At 43.2% G+C, this 16,812-nt stretch overlaps 1 protein-coding gene across 2 annotated transcripts in view; it reads left to right on the plus strand.

Moving 5' to 3' along the window:
- The window catches only part of man1a2 (mannosidase, alpha, class 1A, member 2), a 78,813-nt gene that overhangs the window by 52,364 nt on the left and 9,637 nt on the right, over positions 1 to 16,812 (plus strand). For both annotated transcript variants that reach the window (XM_079733401.1, XM_079733402.1), the window contains exons 6-10: positions 5,070 to 5,150; positions 10,068 to 10,162; positions 11,231 to 11,354; positions 11,888 to 11,981; positions 15,152 to 15,267. In XM_079733401.1, the coding sequence (XP_079589527.1) occupies positions 5,070 to 5,150; positions 10,068 to 10,162; positions 11,231 to 11,354; positions 11,888 to 11,981; positions 15,152 to 15,267 (510 nt within the window). The remainder of the gene's footprint in view (positions 1 to 5,069; positions 5,151 to 10,067; positions 10,163 to 11,230; positions 11,355 to 11,887; positions 11,982 to 15,151; positions 15,268 to 16,812) is intronic.

A 16,812-nucleotide genomic window follows, 5' to 3' on the forward strand; every position in this document is an offset into this window, starting at 1 on the left:
TTAAGAGTGTGGCCATATTGCCAAGCCTGAGTTTGGGGTCCCCCTAAGGGATAGAAGGACAAACTAGATCCTCCTAAACACACTTCCATGGTAGAGAGAGAGACCTGTTTCTCTCTCTATCGCTCTCCCTCTCTTTCTCGCTGTATCTTATTGTCCCTGCCTCCCTCTCTTTGTCTCTGTCTCTCTCTCTGTCTGTGTGTCTCTCTCTCGCTCTCTCTCTGTCCCTCTGTCTGTCTCTGTCCGTCTGTCTGTGTCCCTCTGTCTGTCTCTCTCTCTCTCTCTCTCTCTCTCTCTCTCTCTCTCTCTCTCTCTCTCTCTCTCTCTCTCTCTCTCTCTCTCTCTCTCTCTCTCTCTCTCTCTCTCTCTCTCTCTCTCTCTCTCTGTCTCTCTCTCGGTGTCTCTCTCTTACCTGGATGCGCGCTCCCTGACATGCTGCCACAAATGTATTAACATTTCCCAAAGCTGTGAGCGTTCGGCCTTGAGTTTGATCCTTAGCATTGACACAAAGGAGGGTTGCTGTGGTAACCGGGACACAAAGCAGGAGCCATGGTAACCATGCAGGCGCCATGGTAACCATGCAGGCAGGAGGCTACAGCCTCATGGAGAGAGGCCTTAGGACTACTTTAGGGGCCATGTTTAAACCCACCTCATTCGGTCGTCAGGTCAATTAAGGGTTAATATTGAAGGGTTAAGGGTTTTATATAGTATATGTTTTATCTTTAGATAGCACAGTTTATACTTTAGTATTTTTGTTACTGCCCTGCTTTACTCTAGAGAATAGAGCCCAAAACACTGGGGTATTTATGCCTTGCAGTTAGTATCTTTCCCCCCTTCACTCTATACCTGATTTTACTCCCTCTCTTTCTCTCGCTTGTTCTTCAATACCCTCATTCTGACACTCATTCCTCCTTTAGACCTTCCACTTTTCCCTCGTTCAAACCTTCCCTCTTTACTCTGTATGCTCTCTCTCTCTCTCTCTCTCTCTCTCTCTCTCTCTCTCTCTCTCTCTCTCTCTCTCTCTCTCTCTCTCTCTCTCTCTGATATCACCACCTCTCCTCCATGGCCAGCCCTCCCCCATCACCAGCTTTCTCTGATGCTCTGGTCTACTTATACTCAGGCAGAGGTGATGGAGGTAGGCAGGGGGGGCTTTGTGGCTGAGGCTGTGACAGCTCATTAACCTCTGTAGTAAAAGGGAGAGAGACAAGAGGGAGGAGAAGAGTGAGAGTGGGACAAGGGTGAGAAACTACCAATTGATGGTGTGGTGAACGAGGAATGGAGGGAATAGAGAAAGGGCAGGAGAAAGGGGAGGAACTGATATTCAGGAGCAGAGCAGCCATGGAATGGAGAATAGTGAGGACAACAAAGGAAAGAGATGGGGTGAGAGAGGGGGACAGAAAACCATTCTTAAAACAACAATCATTTGAAAATGTTATTTCCATCCAATCAGCTACTAGGGAATTAATTTGCGGTGGATGGACACACTTGTTACATAGGCACAGTTGTAAGGTTACCATGGCAACCAACCCATCACACCCCAGACTGGCCCGGGGGTCACACAGATGGCATTCATTCTTCATGATCTCATGATTCATCTTCATCCAAAACAGGAAACGGACCGTTATGCATTCACGTTTTCTGGCAGACTTGTCACCCAGAGAGAATTCAGCAACAAAGTCGGAGCGATGACATCGTACACGCAAAAAATACTTTCATTCTGTAGCTTACAGAGTTTCCCATACATAAACCAATGTGTGGCGCAGCGCCACAGAAACAACACCGAGCACCACAAATTGATTCTGCTTTTTTTTTTTTTTTTTTCTGTTTTGAAATATAAATAACGTTCTGTTCATTCATTTCCCCATAGCACTCTTTCTCCCTGTCATTCTCGTTCGCACACAGAGACAAGCACGCATACATGCCAATGGTGCGTAGGTATACACTACCACTTATTGGATCAACTTGTGTATCACTGATAGCTGACAGCTGATTCGCCCGCTCCTCCTCTCAACGCGCCTACAAAAGAAAACCCGAAGCAGCGGGATATTTGGCACAGTGAAGACGGTCGGCGACATCTGAAGTTTACTAATGTGTGCGCAAACACACCTGGCCAAAATTATTGGTGACGCAGAAAAGATAATGTTAGCCTTATGAACTCAACCTTATTGATATTGAACATCCCGCACCCTAAGTCAGCATAGACAACGTTGGTAACACAGCAAACGATGCGATTAATGTGAAATGTGGTTATAGTTTAGATAGATCACGGTGTTAGACTGGGTACCCCCAGCCCGTTCTGCCGGCCTTTTGAATTCGCTCTGCAACAGGGGCTGGAGAGGAGCAATACATGGCTTTCTGTTTCCGATCCCCTTTTACTGGAGCCAATCACCAATCACCTTTTCCCCCTTGCGCGCTAATGGCTGGTTTAACACAAGGACGACAGGGAAGCGATTGCTGCGATCGTTGGTCTGATAGTTTGAAGGACTATTATTATTTTTTGTTAAATGAGCAATCGCGAAATCCATTTCAATCCATTGAAATGTCTTACAAATCAGAAAAGGCACTTTCATTGTGCGCTGATTAAGGGCCCTGTGCAATGCCGTCAGATGTGTCTCACAGCCATTAAGGTGTTTCTAACAAGCTTGTTAGAAGGGACAGTGAGCAGCTCCAGCTAGCCAAGGGAGTAGGCTCTGCATTAATCCACAGCTGGTGATTGCAGCTCTCAGACGCAGCAGCATCAGGTGTTCTCCATCAGCCTAGAGGCACTTTAACCTGTGCTGCCAAAGCTCTCAGGCTCCATTAAAGTTTTTACAGCGTTTACAGGTCCTTTAACGAAAAACATTAGGACATTAAATTGCTCTTAGCTATGTTTAATGTCTTGGCTTTTGTGTTTAAGTTTGTTAATGCAGATGCACGCATGTGTATCCCATAAAACATACCCTAACACATTCAAATGCATACTACATCCATCTGCATGTGTACACAAACACATACCTATTTTCATGCACAGACACACACACAGTGATTCAAAATGTAATGGCCTGCCTTGTCTTCTTTAATCCAGCAATAAGTCAGTGTTGGACTGTCCAGGGGCCCCTGATGATGGATGGCAGTGGGTCTGGGTATCTGCCACCATGGTCAGAGGACCCAGCTGAATGAATTGAGTGCGTTCGTCAGAGCATTAATAAACCTTTTTCCTTTGTCAGAGGAGATGGAGGGCTGCATGGACCTCTTCCGTCAGTCTCTCTCTCTATCTCTCTGTCGCTATCTCACAGTCTCTGTCTATGTCTCTCTTGACTCTATCTCTGTCTCTGTCTCTCTCCCTCCCTATCCCTCCCTCTCTCTCCCTCTCTCTCTCTCTAGCTCTCTCTCTGTCTTCATCTCTATCTCTCTGTCTGTGAGCAAATGTGACCACTACAGGTAGCAGGGCAGTCTTGCAAAACTTGTAGAAAACGATGTGCTGCGCTGATATTTCTCGGCGTTCAGCTGGGCGCGTTTTTTCAGGTGGCTGAATTGCAGTTTAGCACTGACTATGGGCTCACAAATCAACACATTTGGCTGTGGCAAGAAAATGGTGTTTTATATTTTGGTCAGTATGGCCGTGCCCTAAATGCTGTGAAACTAGATGCTGTGTTTGGCTGAATATGTGACATGTCCACAAATCAAGGCAGAAGGCAGCCATAAAGGGGATGGGGGAGAAGCCAGTGACAGGCTATCTGGCTGCATTTTATTTTGATATGAAATTCCCCCGGTCCTGCATGGCAGCTCCCACACGGCAGGACCTGTCATGTTAGTCATGATTAGTCTCTTCAAGGTAAAGGCGTGCCCCCCCCCCTCTCTCTCTCTCTCTGTTTACCCTGATCTTGGTCTTAACCCCCTACTGAGTGACAAGGAGATTCAGAATTAAACATTTAAGATGGCTGCCACTGGGATGACAGTTTGTGAAATTGTTTTCCTTCAGACCTGAAGAACTGTCACCATATTTATGTAGCACAGCTTGGGGAATGTATAGGATGAAACCAGCATGTATCTCTCACACACACACACACACACACTTTCACACTAGGGGTGGGACTCTCTTGGCACCTCACGATTCGATTCGATTCCGATTATGAGGTCATCCATGCATCTCGATGCAACAAAAAATGTTACGTACATTTCCATGCTTGATTTTCAAAAATATATCTATACATTTTAGTTTGCTACTCAGAGTTTGCTTATCACTTCCTACTTTTGTGATGATCACTAAATACATCAACAGATCAATTAACTGATCTAATATTTTTTTAGAGAAAAAGCTTATGTCAGAGAGCTTATGGCACAAATATGACTTTCTATGAACAATGATCAGTGCTTGCATTACAACACAATATGGAAGCATGTAAAAAATAGGGTTCAGTTTTCTTTTCTTACTAATCTTTCTTTTCTATGTCATTTAAGAAAAGCTGATCTTGAATTAGAAGGAGTTCTTGCATCTGGCTGTGAGTTTGCGTGCATGCTATGCGTAGGCTTAATCGCAATTGTGTCAAGACAAATCAGATTGGCCAATACACACTGAAGATAAATTTAATTATTTTAAAATTACTAAAATTGTCCCTCTCTGGTGACCAGAATGTTGCAGCAGGCGAACAAATTAAAAAAAAAATATATATATATATATTTTTTATTAAAATTCAGATTATTCATTTATCTGCATCAAGACGGAATCGTTCTAGAGAGAATCGCGATGCATCGAAGAATCGATTATTTTTCCCACCCCTATCTCTCACACGCACGCACGCAAGCACACACATGTGACATATTGTTTTTTTTTTTCTTTCTTTCAATCATTTCAAAAAGTTTACGAATGTACGTGTGGTCATGGAATAAATATCCTTGTATTAATTGTCACATCATGATTGATTTCACTCTTGGTAACATCAGCTGACTAGCAGATGGGACAGGGCTGTAGCACATAGAAAGGGTGGAGGTTTGCGTCTTATTTTGGGAAAGAGATGTTCTGTATCATCTATGGGCATGTCCTGCCAGTGACCTCCGCTCTGTCTGATTGATCTCTCCTGTTTCCTCCCCAGAATGCCGAGGTGTCCGTCTTTGAGGTCAACATCCGCTTCATCGGAGGACTGCTGGCTGCCTACTACCTCTCTGGACAGGAGGTAGCCTCACCCGTGTGTGTGTGTGTGTGTGTGTGTGTGTGTGTGTGTGTGTGTGTGTGTGTGTGTGTGTGTGTGTGTGTGTCTGACTCTGCCTCTGTGCACCACATATCTGGAGACCGGGTCCATTGCCAACCTCTTCCTCTAACAGCCTCAGGAGTCCTGTGTGCTGACAATGCTCAAAATGTGTCCGTGTTGGGAGTGTACCAGTCCGGACCAGACAGAACAGAAACACTAGTGCTGGATAGTGTTTAGTCCTCCCTCCCTCGCTCCCATATCTCTGTACTTCCTCCTTTTTATTTGATTCTCTCTTAGTACATGCCTCAAATAAACACATACACGTCTACGGCCACTTCATTGAAGTATCAGTCAACCAGCACAGAACTTTAGCGCCACAATCCTGAATAAAGACTTGCAGTGTCTGTCTGCCCTCTGACCAATGTCCTAGTAAGTCATTCTAGAGCCTTCGTAAACAAAAGGACTTTATTAAGCATGTTCTTACTAATACTATTTTGATTATGATTATCTTTGTATAATGGGTAAAGCCTTATACAATTAAATTAAACCGACTGTGAAACCTGACTGCAAAACAGTAGAATGGAATTTACTTCATCATTAGTTGACTTGTGTTTTTTGAAAGTAGACTAACCCATAGTCATGAACACAGAATAGGCCTTGTTCTGTCAAACAGACTCTTTTCCTTTGTTGGGATATGGCCAACTGTCCGTGACACACACATAAAGTCTTCACCATTCACACATTTTGTGGGTACGTAAATGAAAATCATTAATGCAAGGATTTCAGTGAATGCGACCAAAGCTGAGAGGTGCCATCGAGTGAATTTGTGAAGGCTTCACGTTCACCAATTTACCCGATGGCACCTTAAAGGTCAGACATGTCAAAGAGCTTCAATGTCTCATTCAAACCTATTAGTAGAATCCATTCACACAAGAGACTTGGCCACACAAACATCCTCCTCGAGCCGTGGTGCGATGGCGAGGGCGGTGACGTCCTGCTCAGAACATGGCTGTGTTCAGCCCTGCTGGGCTCCTTCTCACGTTACACCCTCCACATCTAATCGCATTATTAAATCTCTCTGTCCACGCTCTCTGTCCATGCTTAGGAACATATTCACTGTTCGAGTGTCTCGTTGTAGGGCGATGTAGTAGACCAGGGGGGGGGCATGCGTTCTGTACGTGTGTGTGTGTGTGTGTGTGTGTGTGTGTGGTGTGGCCGCTGATGCCAAGTCAGCGTTTTTGCTCTGGAAGGGCATGATTTTAGGTCTCTCAATATATCATTACGGCCGATAGTTTACTTTACTTAACTCTCCTGTCGGTTCTCCTCTCCTCCCTTCTCGTGTTTTATCTCTCTCACTCTCATATGTCGGCAATGCCGTTTGACCTCTGAGTGTTGTGTGACGCACATTTTGCTGTACACTGTCCGGCTGGTGGATGGATCATCTAATCCACTCATCTAATTAGATTTCTCGCTATCCAGGGCTTTACGCCATATTTATTAGCTGGTAGACTTCAGTAGTCCAAATACTCATTTTGTTATAGCTTATTGTTAATAATAATGAAATTAATAAATATCAAGACGGACAGATTATAGGCTACTGAAAACGGTAAGAAATGGTGTATTCAAGGATAACAACATACAGGACAAAATATCAGCAAGAGGAAGTTGAGGTAACAAATATAATGTTACTGTTTACCTGTTCATGACTCTTATATACGACTAACCACCGCATGAGACTGAAGAAGTTGCGGCTGTCCAAAAGGTTAATTCACCGGTTTCCAGTCTCTCAATGAGCTGATGTATCGGTTAAACTGCATTTTATTAAGGCTATTGTTTAAGGCAGGGTACTTTTTAATTAGCTGATTGTATATAAATAAGGACCAATCGATGTATATAGAGAGGATTGCTGCCCGTACGTCTCCTGGGCAGGTATAGAACCACACCGCTAGACCAACGGGTCTCATACATGCCATCTCGTCTTTGTTCACAGTGTCACCTTGTTAATTAGGAGGATCTGTTTTATGTACAATATCATTCTAAAAACATTGTTCCCACCGCAAACAGTGCTGTTGAGAGGTGTGGCTTTTTTGGGGGCACACCAGCATAGCAGCTCTATTACATTTGACTTTCAGTTTTGATGTTGGGTTGTTCCTGGTGTTCGGTCATTATTGTAAATTGTTAAACTTGGCAAACACTCTCAACAACATTGCATGACTTTGAGGCTTTTACCATTTAGTTATATATCCTGCTTGTCGCTTGTATATTGCATCTTCTATGCTAGCCGTTTGCAGTAGTGTTCGGTTTACGCGATCACCAGGATATGTCGTTTTTAGCTGCATTGGAATGGAGAGTAAACCCTTTTTTCAAATACGCAAATACTGCTCCAATAAGATGCAGGTATTTGTCCAGGACAAGAAAATTTCTACAGATATGATGACAGCACATTCCACTTGCACACGTGCAAGTTTAAACTAAGGGCAGGCGATGCTGCAAACTTTTTTTCAATCTGAGACCAATTAACAACGGACCAGAGTTCGTTATTCAAAGCGGCATGTGTATTTTCATGTTCGGGAGAACTGTGTTTCATGATTTTCTGAGGTCAATGCATCATCACCTCTACACAGGACAACTGCTACCACTCAGCTGTTGCATGGGGGCAACTGATTGGGAATAGGTTTTTGATTAGGGTAATAGACTTCCCTGTAGGGCTGCATGATTCTTGATTAAATCAGAATCACAAAGTTCTTGCATGGAATTTATCACGATTCTCTCAAGATTAGTTTTGAATAAAGATTATTGCACTGATTTACCGGATTCAGAAGGAAATGCAACAAGAATTATGGTGTGCCGGATATATAACCAACATATCGCTTTGGGCAACGGGAAGGTACAGGAACGGTACAGGTACAGAACGGGAAGCTGCGGTCTACCTCCTGTTCTAACTATCTTAATTTAAACCATTTTGGGGAGGGGCCCATGAACCGACCCAGCAGCGGTTTCCTGTTGACGGGACTGGCTATGTCTTATGTAACGACAAATAGATTTGAAATACAGTCTAAAAGGACAGAATGATGAGCTGGAGCTGATTCAGTGTGTTTTCAACCTGCTCTGCTAGAGAACAGCGCGCCCGCCTGGCAGTGCGGTGTCGGGGTAGACTCTCTGTTGAGGGTCATTGGAGATGATGGATTGTACTGAGCCAGATGGAGGATTATACCACGTAAACATGCTCAGAGATCTGCCGTCACATCTAGTGGTGTTATTACCTTCCTATCCCTGCTCAAGTGCCCCCCTACGCTCTCTGCTCCCGAATGGTCTCTGACGCCCATTACAGGAACCCAACCCTGGTTTTACTGAGCCCACTAGACTAGGATCGCTGGTTTCATCTCTCCTCACTGCATAAGGAGGCTTCCTGTTGGACTGTTAACATGGTTTCATGCAATGGCAGTTTATAAAGAATCATCAGCTGATCTTGAGTTCCTTAAAGCATGTTGGCAGTATACTTAGTGTCTCTCTCCCTTTCTCTGTCTCTCCCCCATCTCTTTCTCCCTCTCTATGTGTCTCTTTGTCTCTTTCCCTCTCTGTCTTTCCTTCCTGTCTCTCCCCCCCTCTCTGTCTCTCTCCCTCTCTCTGTGTCTCTCTCCTCCCTCTGTGTCTCTCTCCCTCTCTGTGTGTCTCTCCCCCTCTCTGTCTCTCTCTCCCTCTCTCTCTGTGTCTCTCTCCTCCCTCTGTGTCTCTCTCCCTCTCTGTGTCTCTATCACTCACAGTGTCTCCCTCTCTGTATGTCTCTCGCCTTCTCTGTGTGTCTCTCTCCCTCTATATGTGTTTCTCCTTCTCTTACTCTCTCTCTGTCTCTTTCTTCCTGTGTCTCTCCCCCTCTCCCTCTCTCTATGTCTCTCTCCCTCTGTCTCTTTCCTTCCTGTTTCTCTCCCCCTCTCTGTCTCTCTCCCTCTCTCTTCCTCTCTCCCTCTCTGTGTGTCTCTCTCCCTCTCTTTGTGTGTCTCTCCCCCTCTCTGTGTGTCTCTCTCCCTCTCTGTGTGTCTCTCCCTCTCTCTATGTCTCACTCCTTCTGTGTGTCTCTCCCTCTATCTGTGTCTCTCTCTCTCTGTCTCTTTCTTCCTGTGTCTCTCCCCCTCTGTGTCTCTCCCCCTCTCTGTGTATCTCTCCCTCTCTCTGTGTCTCTCCCTCTCTTCCTCTCTGTCTATTTCTTCCTGTGTCTCCCCCCCTCTCTCCCTCTTCTTTCTTTCCCTCATCTACAGTCATGGAGTGAACACTCAGACGATGCTTCCACAGAGTTCACTATTCCTGTAAAAACACTATTATAAAGCCACTTACAAAGACCAAACCTACTGTATGTAACCGTATTTCTGTTTTTCAAAGCAAACTAACTGTTCCCGGTTCAAAGTTGAGCGGTGCAACAGTAGTGTGACCAGTTGATGGGAGGTTCTGAAAGTCCGACTGATGAGTCAGGTTTACATCTTGTCTGAATAACATCATCTGAATGAGAGACGGATGGGGACGGAGGGTCCCCAGGCAGTCTGGCTATGACCACACAGACATCAGGCTGTCTCCTGTATTTGTTTTCTTCATTCATCTCTGTCGGCCTCTGGATATATTAACTATCTTATCAGTTTGTGCTTGACAGTGTGCTTTCTTGCAATTTATACTTTGACCTCTAATTCTGCATTTTGTACTGTTGTTTCCATACCAACACTGATGGTACTATGTAGGCGTACTAGGAAGTAATGGTGGCAATATTGCTCCTGGCACCTGCCGCTGGTAGCGAGCTCTGATACCATTTGGGATGCTAGACACAACCTGTATTTACAAATGTTCTCTCTCTGTCCCACTTCATCTTCCTCTCTCCCTCTCGCTCGCTCTCCCTCTCTCCCTCTCGCTCTCCAGGTGTTCAAGCTGAAGGCCGTGCAGCTTGCAGAGAAGCTGCTGCCAGCCTTCAACACTCCCACTGGAATCCCATGGGCCATGGTAAACCTCAAGAGGTGATTAGCAAGCGCCTACATTACCCATGATGACACTCATACAGAGACACACCCACTCTCTTTATGAATTTATTTAAATTCAGAGCTTTATTGGTATGGAAAATGAACAAGAACATTGTTAAAAATTAAGATATCAGTTACTATAAAGTTTTAAAAGAAGTTCACTCAAAATGACCAGGGATGTGTGAAGGAAAATTTTAAATACCATGCATAGGGAAAAAAAGGGAAAACATAATATTTTATGTTATAAAAATGTAATGTGTTCTGTCCCTATTCATTAGGCCTTATGGTCCTCTTTAAGTTCCCAGTGCTTGTTCTAAGTTTGTGTGTACATGCATGTGTGTGTTTAACTCTGGGGCTTTCTGTCAATACTGCTGTTCACCAGGGCTGTCCGTGCTCTGTATTTATTTATTCATTGAATAAATAAATAATAAAACCAAATGACTTCATTAAACCACAGGCCAACTCCTTCCACTCGGGTGGGAGGGTGGGTATCATTAGTTCTCTAGTAATTCCATTCATTTTGATGCATCCAACTGTCGGTAAGCAACAAGACAATGGGCAGAAGTAGAGGCAGTATCTGCATAATGGTCCAACTATTCCACTGTTTGCCATGGGGTCGACGATCCCCAAGATCTCATGCAACAACTATGACGCTTTGTGGGGCAGGTCTACTTTCAGGGTTGTTGTTTCTCACTAACACAGCACAGTGGAAACCTCTGCTGCTATTAAGGCTGTGGTCACGTTGTCAGTGAATATCGACACAAAAACGAACCATCAGCCGATGAACTAGGCCCTGACTTGGCCTTTGTTTTACTTCTTGCTGTGAAAATGCACTGGACTTTCAAAGTCAGTGACCCAATGTATTCTGTCAAGGTCTGCATGGTTAATATGGGTGGATTATTAGTCTTACGTATATATGGCAATACAAGTCAGGAGTCCAAACAACTTGAGTTTACATTGGATTCTTTGGTCACAACTCCTGGGTCTCAGAATGTGCCATGTTTCTAATACTGTCACCCTGTCCCTCCCTCCCTCCCTTCCTCCCTCCCTCTCTCCCTCCCTCAGTGGTGTGGGTCGTAACTGGGGCTGGGCGTCTGCAGGCAGCAGTATCCTGGCCGAGTTCGGGACGCTGCACATGGAGTTCGTCCACCTCACCTACCTGACCGGGAACCCCGTCTACTACCAGAAGGTAAGAGAATCGCGTCTACTACCTGCAGGTAGAAGAACCCTGTCTATTAACAGCAGGTAGGAAGACCCTGTCTACTACCAGCAGGTAGGAAGACCCTGTCTACTACCAGAAGGTAGGAAGACCCTGTCTACTACCAGCAGGTAGGAAGACATGAACACACGATGAAGGTCTGAGTGTTGTTACCGTCTACTACCAATGACTGATTATGGTTCCACGTCGACCCAACGAAAGGGGGTTCACGGACCCATTGCGTCCTTAGGGACCCTCCTTGCATCCATCACAAGGGCCTGACAAGGGCCTGTGCCTCCCAAAAACGTTATCCTTGCGTCGAGGCAACGAAGCAAGGGCTGTGATTGGTCCGCTCACTAAAACCCGACGCAGTTCCTGTCTACTACCAGAATGTAGGAAGGCCTAACACATGGTGAAAGTCTTGAGGGTTGTTCCCGTCTACTACCAGGATGTAGGAAGACCTGAACACACGGTGAAGGTCTAAGTTTGAACAGAGCTTTGAACACACTCCTGCTTCCTCCTAGGTGATGCACATCAGGAAGCTGCTGGCCAAGATGGACCGTCCTAATGGACTGTACCCCAACTACCTGAACCCACGCACCGGGCGCTGGGGACAGCGTGAGTACCCCCTGGGTCTCGTCTCTCTTGTTTTGTTCTCTTTTTTTTATCGGTCTGTTATATATCTTTGTCTCTTCTATCTCTCTGTATTTCTACTGTTAATATCTATGCATGTTTCTTATCTATCTGTATGTCTCTTATATACCTCTATGTATATTGTATCACTCTGCATGTCTTATCTATCTGTATGTCTATTCTATACCTCTCTGTCAATTTTTTCTATATGCATGTCTCTTATCTATCTGTATTGTTGTTTATTGTTGTTTAAAAGGATCCCCATTAGTTGTCACCAAAGTGGGACGAGCTAGTCTTCCTGGGGTCCACACATAAAGACACAAAACATAACAATACACAAGATACAAATCATAATTCAGGTAACAATGATATTATAAAGGGAGTAAATCATTATCAACATCATCAACAACAAATTATTCAGATAATGTTATTACATTCATGGGTATTACAATCATTGCATTCATACAGTAGGTATGACCATTCCCTAATCACAAATTTAAATAGTGCATTCTCAAATGATATTTGAAAGATAATTTGCTATTAAATTGACGTATATTCAATGGGCAATTATTCCAATGATTGATAGCCCGATAAATAACTATTCTCTTTAAAACATTTGATTTTGGATTTGGTAATATCATCTGGCCATCATCGGCTGACCTAGTAAAATGAGAATTAACCTGACTACATCTAACAATTTGGTTACATAAGAAAACGGGTTGAGACGAGAAGACAGTGTTCCTGAAAAATGTTGCCGTATTGAAAACCAGCCTGTTCTCTACCGTTAACCATGAGAGTTGATGGTGCATACTGATAGTGTTTGTTCGTATGGGACAATGTAATACTAACCTGGCAGCCCTGTTCTGGGCAGTTTGTAATTACTTTAGTTGACCTTTAGATGCAGAGGACCAGATGCAGAGGATGTATGTCTCTTCTATACCTCTCTATGTCTATTGTAACTCTCTGTATGTCTCTTATCTATCTGTATGTCTCTTATATACCTCTATGTCTATTGTAACTCTCTGTATGTCTCTTATCTATCTGTATGTCTCTTCTATACCTCTCTATGTCTATTGTAACTCTCTGCATGTCTCTTATCTATCTGTATGTATCTTTTATACCTCTCTATGTCTATTGTAACTCTCTGCATGTCTCTTATCTATCTGTATGTCTCTTCTATACCTCTCTATGTCTATTGTATCTCTCTGCATGTCTATTCTGTCTTCCTGCTCGTCTGTTTGTCCGTTAGTTAAAAAAGTGTTGAAAGATGGGCTGGTTTTGTTTGGCCAACAAGCTGGTTGGCTGGTTGGCCGGCTGGCTGGTTGGCCAGCTGGCTGGCCGGCTGGCTGGCTGGCTAGCTGGCTGGCCGGCTGGCTGGCTGGCTAGCTGGTTGGCCAGCTAGCTAGTTGGCCGGCTAGCTGGCTGGTTGGCTGGCTAGCTAGTTGTCTTAGCAGGCAGACAGTGGGTGGACTGCAGGGTGAAGGAGAGCGAGAGCATGACAGAGTGATGGATGCATGCAGACTACATTAACAGATGGATCGTTAGGTGTGGAGTCATCCCGACAGCTGGTGATGGATCTTGTATCTCTTTCTGTTTGTTCTTCACTTTGTCATCCACCAGTCTCTTTGTGCGTGTGCCTGTGTGCGTGTGTGTGTGTGTGTGCGTCCAGATATTTTGGCATGTTTTAATGAAGACCAAAGTAATTATGGGATGTTCTCTGCACTACCTTGTCCTCTAGGCCCCTGTGTTAATCAGTAAGAGATAACTGCTGCCTAATTAACACTTACAGATGCTGAGAGAGGGACATAGAGGGAGAGAGGGTGAGGGAGAAAGGAGGAGAGAGAATACATGAGAAAGAGAGATGGTGTGTGTGTGTGAGTGATTTGTCTGCGTCACTCTGACTCAGTGGAAAGTAACATAAGCATGATAAAGATTAGCCAACCCTGGTCTGGTTCACTGTGACCTGCATTTACATGGTCTCAGTAACTCCATCTTGCTCTTTGTATCTCTAGATCGCTTTCTTTTTTTTTCTTTTTTATTCCTCATACATGGCCCTGTTAGATTGTTAAACATTCAAAAGAGACTATCTGCATTTGAACATTTATTTTAGCCTCCCAGCTGGGATGGCTCAAGTTAATATTGGATCACTGGGCACACTGTGGAATTGGATCTAATGGTTCATAATTCAATGAATAATAATATATTATTTATATTGAATAAATTACATTTTCCTCAAGGCGTAATCTCTTGATCAATAAACCCTATTAATGGAATCTCACTTTAGCAACGTGATCCATAGAAACATCATTAGCAGCAGTATAAACAGTGATAATATATATTTTTAATTCTAATCAACAAATAGCTATGTAGACCATGATTAGGGGAATAGGTTGTTAAAGCACATTCTCTTACTTTAATACTAAGCCAACTTATTATATTTACAAACCTAAAATGTTATACTTTAAAGAGCATTTACGGAAAAATAAGTTTTCTGCTCTTATCATGGAGGTTATTGCATACATAATTTCGCCCTGGCTCTCTCTCTATAGCACGCGTATGCATCATCTTCAGTGGAGCCCTGTTGTGAACAACAGTGTCTCCTTTATGAAGACCAAAGATAGTTGTTCAATTAAGATCCAAGATGGATCCTTGGTGCAGATCCAAGATGGCTCCTTAGTGGAGATCCAAGATGGCTCCTTGGTGGAGATCCAAGATGGCTCCTTAGTAGAGATCCAAGATGGCCCCTCAGAAAAAAGATCCAAGATGGCTCCTTGGTGAAGATCCAAGATGGCTCCTTAATGGAGATCCAAGATGACTTCTTGATAGTTGAGCTCAATCTAGTTTAATGGTTAATTAATGACTCAAGCGGTAGGTTGGTCTCAGCAGAACTTTTAGTTTTTCTTGTAAAGAATATTTCATATTTTCCATCAGTTTTTCAACATTTTGACATATTTTGCGGAGTCATTTTTCATCAGCTGATAATAAATTATCTTGCTGCTACTGAGGGGTCCACTATAATACATGTTAGATGGATCATTTTGGATCTTCAATGTGCACGCCTGGCCTCTTCTGTGCTTAGTCTCAGGCTGAAATGTTAATTTTACTGTTACATCTTTATTTTACTTCCCTGTCTCTCTCCATCTCTCTCTCTCCAGATCACACGTCGGTGGGGGGTCTTGGAGACAGTTTCTATGAGTACCTGTTGAAGGCCTGGCTCATGTCCGACAAGACAGACACTGAGGCCCGCAAGACCTACGACGACGCCATCGAGGTACACATCCAACATAACGCCGACTTTACCCTAAAGCAAGGCATCAATACTGCCAGGGGTTGTGTTATTCCCTATGTTGATCAATGGGTAAAACCAGGCCCTAACCCAGTGTTTAACCCACAATCTAACACATAATGTAGACTAGGCTCTGGTGGGATTATGGTGTACTGGGGTATTTAGAAATACGAATAATATATAGCTCATGAATGATTCAATGCCGTCAAAAGTACAACCTCTCCCGCCCGGAATGTCCCAACATCAAAACTGAAAGGAACATTTATTTCAACATACTGCTGCTGGGGTGGTGGATTAAAATAATCACACATAAATTGGAAAGATATTGATACTTAAACAGATATTCATGAATCCCAGCGAGGTGATGCAGGGAACTAAAGACGCCGTCCTGTAGGAGTCCTGTGTCTAGCGGTGTATACCTGCCCAGGAGAATCCTCTCAATAGAGAGGATTGGTCAATAGTTCTACATAATGGGCGCATTACATAGTACCCTACCTCAAACAATAGCCTAACTAAAATGCCATTTACTCAGATGCATATCACATTTCAAAATATCCCCAATGGATTAATGTTGCTGTGTAGAATTGTATCCTGCTAGCTCTACAACCGGAAAAGCATTTAAAGAACTGCATGGCCAGTGGCGCTCTGGTGTAGGTGTAACACTGTATATAATACAGGTTAAACTGACTTATCATAGACTGTATATAATACAGGTTAAACTGACTTAACATTGACTGTATATAATTAGGGTTGCAAAATTCTGGGAATTAACAGGAATTTATGGGAATTAACAGGAATTTATGGGAATAAACGGGACTAAATTTGGAATTTTCAAAATTAAAGGTTGGCTCTTAACAGGGGACTTAAATATAGTTTGGGAAAATATATATTTTAGCATAATCTTGACTAACACAACCAGATTTCATGCAAGTAAACTTGAATATCTATGCTTTTCCTCAATCACGCTAGCACACTGCTAACTGCAGGGCTATTGAGACCACACCCCCTACATGCACTGTGCATTCCTGCATCACATGTGCACTGATGACTTCTAGAACCCTGGACCACAGTTTTGAGCCCAGAGCATATTTAACTCAAAATTATTGTTTTTGTTCTCCAATGAAAGAATAAAATAATTAGAACTTGTTAAAGTTCTACTTACAAATAAATCTGCAAAAATGATGTTTTTTAAGTTTTTGTAATCTTTTAATAGTTAATTTATAGTGTTATGTTGCATGGATGTCTACTTATAACAAAAAGAAAAATATATATATTTATGCTTGGATATGATACAGTTTGATTAAATTACCCTAAATTCCTAGTTAATTCCCATAATTTTCAGATTTTTAATATTTCCAAAATTCCCAAACTTAACTTCCCATGGTAATTTACCAGAAAGTTTCCAGAAATTTACCTGAAATTGTCCACCCCTTTGCAACCCTATATATAATACAGGTTGAACTGACTTACAGTATATAATACAGGTTCAACTGACTAACTGTATATAATACAGGTTAAACTGATTAAACA

The sequence above is a fragment of the Pollachius pollachius genome, assembly GCF_949987615.1.
Source record: "Pollachius pollachius genome assembly, chromosome: 3".
Classification (NCBI taxonomy): domain Eukaryota; kingdom Metazoa; phylum Chordata; class Actinopteri; order Gadiformes; family Gadidae; genus Pollachius; species Pollachius pollachius.